This window comes from Nannobrachium achirus, assembly GCF_963921795.1.
Source record: "Nannobrachium achirus genome assembly, chromosome: 4".
Taxonomy (NCBI): domain Eukaryota; kingdom Metazoa; phylum Chordata; class Actinopteri; order Myctophiformes; family Myctophidae; genus Nannobrachium; species Nannobrachium achirus.
The window spans coordinates 36278450-36290444 of record NC_137813.1 but is presented as its reverse complement, the minus strand read 5'-3'; the positions used below and the strand labels follow the sequence as shown (position 1 = coordinate 36290444).

General features: G+C 42.0%; 1 protein-coding gene across 1 annotated transcript in view; it reads left to right on the top strand.

Moving 5' to 3' along the window:
- LOC308282872 (large ribosomal subunit protein uL3-like) overlaps positions 1-1796 on the top strand; it is a gene marked incomplete at its 3' end in the record, with an annotated part of 29585 nt that extends 27789 nt beyond the window's left edge. The window contains exon 13 of the mRNA XM_080723259.1: positions 1572-1796. Coding sequence (XP_080579385.1) covers positions 1572-1796 — 225 coding nt within the window. The remainder of the gene's footprint in view (positions 1-1571) is intronic.
- Positions 1797-11995: the final 10199 nt, after the last annotated feature.

Here is an 11995-nt window from a genome sequence, read left to right as displayed (position 1 = left end):
CCAATTTTTTCCATCCCAGCCAAATACAAATTACAAAATACAAAAAAGTATTTCAAATACGTATTTCAAATACATGTATTTCAAATACTGCCCATCTCATTATGTTTTATTAGCTCCTTTCGGAACCACTCACTCCACGGCTATGCCGCTCCGAGATGTGGTTCCTAGTCACTCCATGCCCAAATGAGGCGTCGCCGGGGGTAGTTCACCAGGTTTTCAACAGCTCTTACCGTCACCAAGCGTTGTATCCAAAAAGCAATGGTCCTGTACCCGTCTCTTGCATCTCTACTTCTTTAGCAGAAAGGGTAATCCAAGCGCTGTGTTGAAACAATACTTAAACTAGAAGCAGTGCTCTTCCGAGCACAGGTCTCCACCAGGCCTTGCGTCCTGGTGGTGCTACTGTATAATAGGCCAATGTAAAAAGGGTGGCATATGTTCTTCACCTTAGACCTTTCATGGCAATCGGACGCTGCATGCATGATTTGAAGCATTGTGTTCCAAAAATGTATTTTGCTAAAGTCTACCTGCTGGTGGCGCTATAACAGTCTAATGTGAAAATGGTAGCATTTTTTCCTGTCGAGATACGTAAGATTTTTGGACAAAATCTGTAAGAGTAGTGCACAGAAATGTGTCTTGCGAACATCGGCCACTAGGTGGCGCTAGAAAAAGCCCATTTGAAATATTTAAGGCAGAGGTTCTAGATTGGCATCCAGGGAATGTGTGTGCTCACTTTGGCAGCGACCGGGCCAATGGCGACTGAGATTAGCTGCACACAAACTGCGAGGACACACGCACGCACGCACGGACGCACGGACGGACACACGGACGGACGGAGGGGAAAACATATTCTCCCCCATGCCTTCGGCTGGTGGAGACAAAAACGCTCACTTTGTCAGGCCGGTCTGACGGGGGTCTGACGGGAGCAACCACGTGACTCGCCATTAATCTCAAGCGAGAAATGGGAGCGTGTCGCGAGATTTCCTCGCGAGAAATGGCAACAGGCTGACGAAAAACACAGACCGGGCTGACAAAGTGAGCGTTTTTAAAGTATTGCTTGAACAAATCGCTTGGATTACCCCCGCCGCTAAAAAAGTAGAGATGCAAGAAACGGGTATAGGGCCATTTCTTTTTGGATACAACGCTTGGTGACGGTAAGCGCGGTTGAAAACCTGGCATAGAGTGACTAGGAACCACATCTCGGAGTGGCATAGCCGTGGAGTGAGTGGTTCCGAAAGGAGCTAATGTTTTATATACACTGATTTACAAATAAAAGAGCACCGGTAATGGTTTATGCTTTCAATTATAACCCAGTATCCCAGTCCCAATGATATTACTTATGTCATTTGTTCTTTCAATCTGCATACTTGGATCAATGCAATTTTCTTTAATAAAAGTTAATCTTTCAAATTCATCAGACCTTCATCAGCGCCGTGGTGAAGTCTGACCAAACCTTGGCTCCTTCCCTCATAGATGACCATTACCTGAGCCCTGATCTGATGAAGCTGCTGTAAGTGTGCAGATCGAACCTCCTTCCCTTATATTATATTCAGTTTTATCTTTTCCAAATATAGCTTACAACCCCAATATCATCTCTGGTGATGGAGGTGCAGCTCCCACTGACATCAACCATTGGAGTGTACGTTGATCAGCCCACCGGCATCATCAAGTTCCTCATAGTAGAGGGAGAGAGTGAGGACGAGAAGGAAGTACGGCTCATTCACAAGTACAAAGCCAACTTCAAAGACAAGCTGCTTCAAGCTGTTACCCGGACTCTGGATCGACACAAATTCATTTAGCCAATTCAATCAACAGCATATTTTCAGATGGGGGTCTGATGTGAAATAGCCTACACATTTATTATAAAAAGTTCTAAAAGCACTGCTCTGAAACAACATCAGACAATACAGTTTGACAGACTCTTATTATGGGCTTGCTTCAACTGTAGACAGAGTTTTCAGAAGGTGGCTTATACCTGTTTCCTCTTCCAGTTCTGTTTCCCATAGCTTTGTTTTATCTCAGCAGCAGGTTTGAACCAGAAACACACAACACCTTCACTTGTTTCTAGTCCAAATCCGCTGCTGAGCCAATCAAACAAAATGACCAAAATAGTGTCACCAGGGTTACAATGGGTAATATATGTATAACTGATGTATATTTGAACATTTACTCTACTTGTCTAATAAAACAATGCCGTCTTTCAGAATGATCTGTCTGAGGGCTTTGACAAGATTTGGCTGTTGTCCCCTAGCTGGCCCAGGTAATCCAGCCTTGGCCGAACACACACATGCACACACACATTTAGACACACATAGGCCTAGTTTAGATTCAGTGAATAAACGGTTCCGACGGGAAACACTGCTGTCCTGAGGGCCACCAGTGTAGCACAGACTCCTGCATTAAAAAAGGCTGATGCTCGCTGATGTTTTATACACAAGTCTCTTATTGTCATCATGTATATTTGGAAAATCAATACAGTTTTCAAACAATCTGTTTCTTCTATCTTTGCAGAGCTAGTCAGCACAGTGACGTGCAGTGATTGCAAGTCTGAATGTTCTGAAGAGACCACCTGCTGTGAGGCCTCAGATGGGAGCTGGAGTTGTTGTCCATTCCAAAGGTACAGATCCACTGAGGGTGTTTTCCTCCACAGTAAAATCCTGAGTGTTCAGTTAAGTCTACGCTTTCAGAGTTAAGAGAAGTTTACTATGTGTAGACAGACATTCACAAGATGCTGACTTTGGGCGTAAAACTCACCTTCGATGATCTTTGAGAGTCTGTGAACTGGGGACAAAACCAGAAAATTACTTACTGCTGGACTGATATTTTAGATTCCACGTCTGCAACCAACATCATTGAATAATTGCGACCGTAGGTCGCACTTTACTATCAAAACCACCACAAAGTGTAAGTAAGTAACTCCGTCTGTCTGTCACACCTCACACGTCACACTTTTTCCCTGCTTATATCTCCGCAACCGTTGCCCCGATCCATGCCAAATTTTGCACACACGTTCCTTGGCTGCCAAACTACAACCTCCAAGGACCCCCGGAGCTCCAGGGACCCCCAGGTCCCTGGGGGACCCCCAGATGTAAAAAATGACCAAATGCGCAAACATGACCAAATGACCACCCCAACGGGGCTGCTCACGGGGAATTCCCGGGGACCACCGACTCCTGGTGCTCCAGAACGGATGCAAAAGTGGTGGCGCCCCCAGTGGAGGACCCCATCACTGCAGCTCACATAAAATGCCGTAACTCCGGCTAGGAGCGACCGGGACAGCCGGGGCCGGTACCTATTCGTCCGCCTTGCCGGCGCGGAGACCCCACCCCTCATTTCTCACATGGCCCTCTTCTAGCGCCACCATGAGGCCGATTCTTGCAAAACACATTTTTGGACACTGCTCCTACAATTTTCGCCCTAAAATCAAGCAAATCTGTACACAGTATGTCTACACTCATCCCATCAACATGAATCTGTCCCATATAGCGCCACCTACAGGCCGATTTTTAAAATCAAATTTTTGGACACTGCTCCTACAGATTTTGCTCTAAAATCACGAAAATCACTACACAGTATGTCTACACTCATGTCATCAACATGGATCAGGAAGATTTTGGCAAAACACATTTTTGCCCTATTTGTGGAGATAAGTGACCTACGGTCGCTTATCTCCCGATTAGGGAGCCTTACTGGTAATAATCCTAATCTATCTATAAATGCGAGAAGTCTCTGCGTGTGTGTGTGTCTGTCTGTCTGTCTGTAATCCGCGTATCTCGAGAACCATTCGTCCCACCGGCTTCAGATTCGGCACGCGCGTTCCCCGCCGCGGCACGGAGTGCAGTGCCGGGTCTCGACCCGACCCGACGCGCGGTTTTCCCGAACCGGCGCGAAACGTTCGGAATCTCCTTATGCGGTGTTGATTGTTGACATCAGGCTGTTCCGGAGGAAATCGGCACAAGCGCTGACTCATTGTGACATCACTCATAAAAGGCTCTGACATCACGTACGCCACATGAGTCAACAAAAAATCTCTGAATATCTCCATATATAGCATATATGGGCATAAAATATAAAGGGACACAGACAGACGGATACAGAGATCTCCATAAATGGGCATAAAATGGACGCAAATGGCATATATGGGCATAACATTTACGCAGAATCACAAAGATCTCCATATACGGGCATAAAGGGACACAGACAGACAGATACAGAGATCTCCATATATGGGCATGAAATGGACGCAAATAGACAAATATCTCCATATATGGGCATATATGGGCATAAAATGGACCCAGAACTATATCTGCAGTGATCTCCATATATGGACATAAAATGGACGCTGACAGACAGACAGATAACAGATATCTCCATATATGGGCATAAATGGACACAGGCAAACAGATGGTCAAAACGGGTCCTATGACAACAGGTATAATGGGGTTTGCATTAAAGGGCGGGGCATTCATTCCCTATTTACATCGTTCCCGAGTTGGCCAGGTCGCCGACTAGACGCCGACTAGACGCTGCCAGCGTCTAATCAAAAATAGGAATAGTTACAATAAAAAACCTTGGATAACAAAAGGATTACAGAATGCATGTAAAAAGAAAAATACACTTTACAAAGACTTCATGAAATTTAGGACAAATAATGCTGAAAGCAAATATAAGGTTTACAAAAATAAATTGACAATAATAATGAGACGGGCAAAGAAAGAATACTATAACAAGAGATTAGAGGAAAATAAAAATAACCTTAAAGGTACGTGGAAAATCTTAAATCAGGTAATGGGGAATAAAAAGGCATCCACTGATTTTCCTACTTATTTTACAAAAGATAATAATACAATTATAGAAAATATGACTGAAGTGGTAAATGAATTTAATTCTTTTTTTGTAAATGTTGGGCCTAGTTTGGCTAGTGCTATTCCACAACAAGATGAGCATAATGATGGGGAATTGGAAGGAGGAAGTAAGATTATGCAGTCCATGTATCTAGGAGAAGTGAGTGAAAGTGAAATTAAATCTATTGTAGCAAAATCAAAGAATAAAACATCAACTGATAGTGATGGGATAGACATGATTATTGTGAAGAAGACAATTGACTGTATAATTAAGCCTCTGACCTATATCTGCAATCTTTCTTTTAGTACAGGAGTTTTTCCAGAAAAGATGAAAACGGCTAAGGTAATTCCACTTTTTAAAACCGGAGACAAACATGATTTTACCAATTATAGACCAGTGTTGTTGCTATCACAGTTTTCAAAGGTGCTTGAAAAGTTGTATGTACAGAGATTGGATTCGTTTATTGAAAAGAATAATTTGTTGAGTGAGAGCCAATATGGTTTTCGGAGCAATCGATCTACAGCTTTGGCACAGGAAAGCGTTTGACACAATTGATCATCAAATATTAATTTCAAAACTGAACAGATATGGTGTGAGAGGTATAGTTTCAGACTGGTTAGTTAGTTATCTTCATAACAGGCAACAATATGTAAATGGAGGGTTATTGTTGGCGGCGCAGCCATATCTAGGCAGCTAAGGTCTGGCTAAGCCTTGGACTAGCACGGAGAATAATGAGAGACAAACGCACTGCTTGGGGTTCACATCCCGACTGGCGTAACTGATGAGTGGCGCAGCCGTGAACACTTTATTGAATAAGCATTGTCACACACACACCCACATTGATTGTGATTGACAGGCAACAATGACGTCATAAGTAAAGAGCATTCAAGATACCCACAGTTCATAATAGTGCAACACCCCCACTTGCTCTTATACTGACAAATCCTGTCATACATTTATTTATTTTTTTATTTTTTTTTCCTTTACATTTTAACCTTCAACACCAAAAATAAAATACAGAAACTTTTCAAGTGTAACCTTTGATACCGGTTTAGTTAAAATATCAGCTACCATTTCTGATGTTGGACAGTATTCAATGACAATATTTCCATCACTTACAGCAGATCGGACAAAATGATATTTAATGTCGACATGTTTACACCTTTGGCGACAAACAGGATTCTTTGATAGTGCAATTGCGCCCTGATTGTCCTCAAAGATAGTAACTGGTTCATAGTCACATCCATTATCCATTCCCTTCAATAACTGCATGAGATAGAAACTTTCCTGTGTAGCAGCGGCCAATGCCATGTATTCTGCTTCACATGTGGATAAAGCTACTGTAGGCTGTTTCTTAGACTTCCAAGAAATAACAGGGCCTGTCTCACAAAGACTAAAACAATACCCAGTTGTGCTTCTTCTGTCATTTTGATCGGCTGCCCAATCAGCATCACAATATGCAACAAGTTTAAGTTTTGAATCACTTCTCTTGTAACACAACTCCTGTTCTACAGTTCCTTTTAAGTATCTTAACACATGTTTAGCAGTTACCATATGTTGTTCTTTTGGGTCGGATAAGTGTTGAGACAACTTACTGACAATATAACTTAGATCAGGTCTAGTACATGTCATTACGTAGATCAAGCTGCCTACAACTTCACGATACCTCTTTTGATCAACAAGTTCACCTTCATTGTCAAATTGTAGTTTATACTCGCATGGAGTGGATCTTGCCTTGCAGTCAGACATGTCAAACCGTTGCAAAATTTTCATGATGTACCTTTTCTGGTTCATCTTTATTTCACCATCTGTCTGTGTGAAATCAATACCAAGAAAGTTCTCAAGTTTGCCAAGATCTTTCATCTTAAATTTGGCTCCCAACATTTCTTTCACATTTCGAATGGTTTGACTGTTGCTTCCTGCAATGATAAGATCATCAACCCAGATTATCAAAATAATCTTTTCACCTTTAGATGTTTCTTTGTTGTAAACACAATGGTCAGCCGGATTTTGAACAAAACCATTTTCACTAAGAAAATCATGGAGCATTTTATTCCAATTCCGTCCTGACTGTTTTAAACCATAGAGTGATTTGTTAAGTTTACAGACTAGTTTCTCCCCCTTCTCTGACTTAACCTCAAATCCCTCTGGTTGTTCCATATACAACTCACAATCTATAGGAGCATGCAAATATGCAGTTTTTACATCCATTTGATGCACCTCTAAATTGTGTTGTACTGCAATTTGCATTAGACTACGTACCGATGTCATATTTGCGGTTGGAGAAAAGGTTTCTTTATAATCAATCCCAGACACTTGACTATAACCTTTTGCTACATACCTTGCTTTGTACGTTTTTACAGGGTTGTCTTTAATTGTGTAAACCCATCTGCCCCCCACTGCATGTTTACCTTTTGGCAGTGTGGTCAGGGTAAATGTGTCATTTTCTTTCAAAGAATCAATTTCCTCCTCCATAGCTTTAAACCACAAGTCTGAATTTGGTGATGTCATAGCCTCCTTCACTGTGCAAGGAACATCACAAATGACTCTATAACAATAATCAAGGGTTAGTTCTTCTTGGTCAACACATTTTACTTGACACTCATAATCCTTTAAATATTCTGGAGCTCTCCTTTCCCTTTTTGGATAGGAAGTGCTCTGGCTACTTAGGCCTTCACTGGTCTCAATGTTAACCATATCAGACTCTGTGTCTTGTTCCTGAGATTCTTTTGGAATTTCTTTTACCTTTTCAACTTTTGGTTTTACAGCTCTGATACTGAAATCATCATCACAAATGTCCTGCTCAGTTTGAGTCTGAATCTCAATGACACTCTTTGTAATGAATTTTACCTGTCTATTTTTGACTACTTTACCTGTGTTAGGAAAGAACACCAAATAAGCTGGGCTGTTTTTGTCATAGCCTACAAAAATGCCCTTTTCACACCTTGAGTCCAACTTTTTCTTGTCTTGCTTGTAAGCATAGCATGGTGACCCAAATGTTCTCATTTTAGAAAGGTTAGGCTTCTTTCCTGTCAACATTTGATATGGAGTCTGACCTGCACGTCTGTTGTAACACCTATTACGAATAACAGCAGCAGTCATGACTGCATATGTCCACAACTCCTTTGGTAGGTTACTCTCAATGAGCATGCATCTTGCCATCTCAAACAATGTTCTCCAATTTCTCTCAGCTGTCCCATTCTGATGGGGTGAATAAGGAGCTGAGGTCTCATGCCTGATAGCATTTGTTCTTAGCAGTGTTTGAAATTGGCCAGAAGTATACTCGGTACCATTATCCGACCGCATGCATTTAATTTTCCCATAAGGTGACACATCAGCAATAAACTTCTCAGTAGCCTTGACTGTGTCACTCTTAGCTTTTAAGAAATAGACAAAAACTGCTCCTGAATAGTCATCAGTAAATGCTAAAGTATACCTGAAACCATCTTTAGCAGTAGGATCAATGGGTCCTGACAAATCTGTGTGTACAAGGTCAAGTGCAACTTTTGCCTTTGCATCTGGCTCTCTGCTTCTGCTCTGAGCAAATTTACCTTCGGTGCACACTTCACATGAGAAATTAGATTTATCAATTTTGCCTTTAATTGCCATACCCTCTCGACCCGTGTCATCTTTCAGCCAAACTTTTGCAGCACCTCTCTTCAGCGCAATGCCAGAGGCCCTCACTCCATCAGCCAACTCAAGAACGTGCTTTCTTGGCTCGAAGCTGTCGTCAAAACTGTTGAATTTGCCCTCGTCGGTCACGATGTGCGACGTAGCACCGGTGTCGACCATAAGCCCCCTCTGCTTCAGTCCGCCGCCCCGGTCGCTGTCGCCCACCTTGAAGGCAAACGTGTGGTGCTCCTGGTCCTCATCATCCACGGCCTGCTTCGCGTTGTCGCGCCGTCCTCTCCGCCTGCAGTTGGCATCGTTGTGCGTGGAACTTTTGCAGAAACTGCACCACTGCCTCTGCTCCCTGTGGCCAGCACCACGGCTGCTGCTGCACTCACGAGCCCGGTGCCCTGGCTTCCCACAGGTGAAACAGGTAAGCAGCTTCACGTCTTTTCCTCTTACTTTCATCACGCTGTCGTCACCGGAGCTTGCACTAAACTTCTCAGTGCTCTCGTAGCTCCGCAACTTTGTCTTGAACTCGGCGAAGGTGATCTTCTCGTCACTTTGTGTAGTGTGGATGGAAAACGGTTTAAATGACTCTGGCAGCCCCTTCAGAATCATAGCGATTAATAAACCGTCACTCAAAGTCTCTTCTGCATTCCTCAGTGCAGTGATGGCTGTCTCTGCTCGTATAATGTAATCGGTGATGCTTTCATTAGCAGCTTTCTGGAGAGACGTGAGCTCTGTGTACAAGGCGATCACTCGTGGTTTCCCCTTACCAGCATAGTGATCCCGCAGAATCTTCAACGCTTTTCTCCCATCGTCTGCTGCATCCCTCATGACCAGAGACAAACTTTTGTCGTCCAACACCTGAATGATTTCAGCGTACACTTCTTCATTTCTATCGGCGTCTTCTGCAGCTCTCGCGGCGGCGTCCTCTTGACTCTCGTCGTCGCCAACCACGGGCGGATTCAATATTGTGCTTTTCAGCCCCTGGAGCCGCAGGTGCCCGAGAAACTTTGTTTCCCATAATTCGTAGTTTTTCTCATCTCCGTCAAAACACAAACGATTCCATCGGCTTCCGAGATCCTTCCTAGGCCCATAACCTGTTGGCGGCGCAGCCATATCTAGGCAGCTAAGGTCTGGCTAAGCCTTGGACTAGCACGGAGAATAATGAGAGACAAACGCACTGCTTGGGGTTCACATCCCGACTGGCGTAACTGATGAGTGGCGCAGCCGTGAACACTTTATTGAATAAGCATTGTCACACACACACCCACATTGATTGTGATTGACAGGCAACAATGACGTCATAAGTAAAGAGCATTCAAGATACCCACAGTTCATAATAGTGCAACAGTTATAGTTCGGAATGCATGAAGCTTGAATGCGGGGTCCCACAGGGTTCGGTTTTGGGACCAAAGCTCTTTATTTTGTATATTGATGACATTTGTGAAGTATCAAGGATTATGCAGTTTGTTTTATTCGCAGACGACACAAATTTCTTTTGTTCAGGGGTCAATTTAATAAGTGTAGCCGAAATTATTACTAATGAAATGGTTAAACTCAAAAATTGGTTTAATAAAAATAAGTTATCATTAAATTTGAAAAAAAACAAGTTTATGATTTTTTCTAATTTGAAAAAGGATGAAATTGTACTTTCTATAGATGGTGTGAATATTGAGCAAGTTTATGAATTTAGGTTTTTGGGTGTTATTTTAGATGACAAATTGACATGGAAAAATCATATAGCATATGTAAAAAGCAAGGTGGCTAAAAGTCTTTTTATTTTGAATAAGGTAAAATATGAGTTAGACATGACTATATTGAGGATGTTGTATTGCACACTGGTCTTACCATATTTTGTTTATTGTCTTGAAGTATGGGGCAATACATACAGGAGTAATATCGTTCCCTTGATAATGTTACAAAAGAGAGCTTTAAGAATTATTCACAAAGAAGACTTCAGGGCGCATACTAATAGACTCTTTATGTTATCAGGGTTGTTGAAAATTATGGATTTGATTGAACTTAGAACATTATTAGTTGTGTATAAAGCAAAAAACAGAGAATTACCAATACAGCTGCAACAGTTATTTGAGTTTAGTTCCGAAAATGAGGACCACAGAAGAAGATATGATTTCAAACACTTGTTTGCGCGGACAACATTAAAACAAATGTGTATCTCTGTTACAGGTATAAAGTTATGGAATGCCCAAAACAAGGAGTTGAAGAGTTGTACATCAATGTTTCATTTTAAGAAAGTGTTTAAAAGGGGGAAAATTAGAAATTATGAGCTAGAGATATGATTATCTTTCTTCTTGCCGTGTGGGTGTACGAATGTATGTTGTTGTTTTTTTTGGGGGGGGGGGGGGGTTGTGTGCATTTTTTTGTTTTGTTTGTTAGTCCTTGATTGTGTTTGGTTTTCTTCCTTGAATTTGATGTACTGTATATACAGAGGCCATAACAAGGGTGTTAAAATGTTTTTAATTTGATGACCGGGGCAGGCTTAAATAAGATGAATCTTCTGCCTGCTCCCTTTCAGTTCATTTATGAATGATGTATAAATAAAACAAAGTAAATTGTATGTAATGTAAAAAAGAAAAAAAAAACATGAATGAAATGAAATAAACAAAAATGAAATGAAATGAAATGAAACAATAGACACAACACATAACAAGAAAACAAACAATACATTGACAATACTACACTATTTCCATGGCATTGGTGACTTTGGCCCAGCTCCTCATCCAGACATTCAAAACTCGAGTACTGTAACTATCCTCTGTGGCCTCCCAGCATGTGCACTTAAGTCTCTCCAATTGATCCAAAATGCTGCAGCATGATTGCAAGGACAACAATCCACTTGTCCTAGAATCTTACTGTGTAGTACCACCTTGCGTGATTTTAGGGCAAGATCTGTAGGAGCAGTGTCCAAAAATGTTTTTGAAAAAATCAATCTGATGGGGTGCTAAATGGGACAGATCCATGTTGATGTGTCGAGACATACTGTGTACCGATTTGTGTGATTTTAGGGCAACATTAGGAGCAGTGTCCAAAAATGTGTTTTGCAAGAATGGGCCTCATGTTGGCGCTGATGCTAATCAGTGCCGTATTGATGTATAGGGGGTGCGCTCTATCCCTATAATAGCTTTCCCCATCAGTGAGTACCCGGATCTCGTACATTGCTGTCATACAGCTATCTTGCTGGATACCTGTACATTCCCGATTGTAGCTGTCCCAGCAATGGGGGGGCTAGGTAAATATATAATTTTATTGTTGGATGTTTGGGTTTTGCTGAAATGTTGGGGTTTTGCCAATATGTTGTATTTATGTGGGTGACATATGTTTTGAGGCCATCTGGTGTCTGTGTGGTGCCATGGTAGGGCATAGACAATGGTCACATGTTACCAATCAGGGCTGGTAGGCTATATAATGGTGCACCTGGTAAGGTGCAGGTAATGAGAAGCTGATCAGAACAGAAGGAAGGAGCTCTCCTGTGTGAGAGTCTCCGAGTTAATGGACAGAGCCAAAGAGGTCTCTA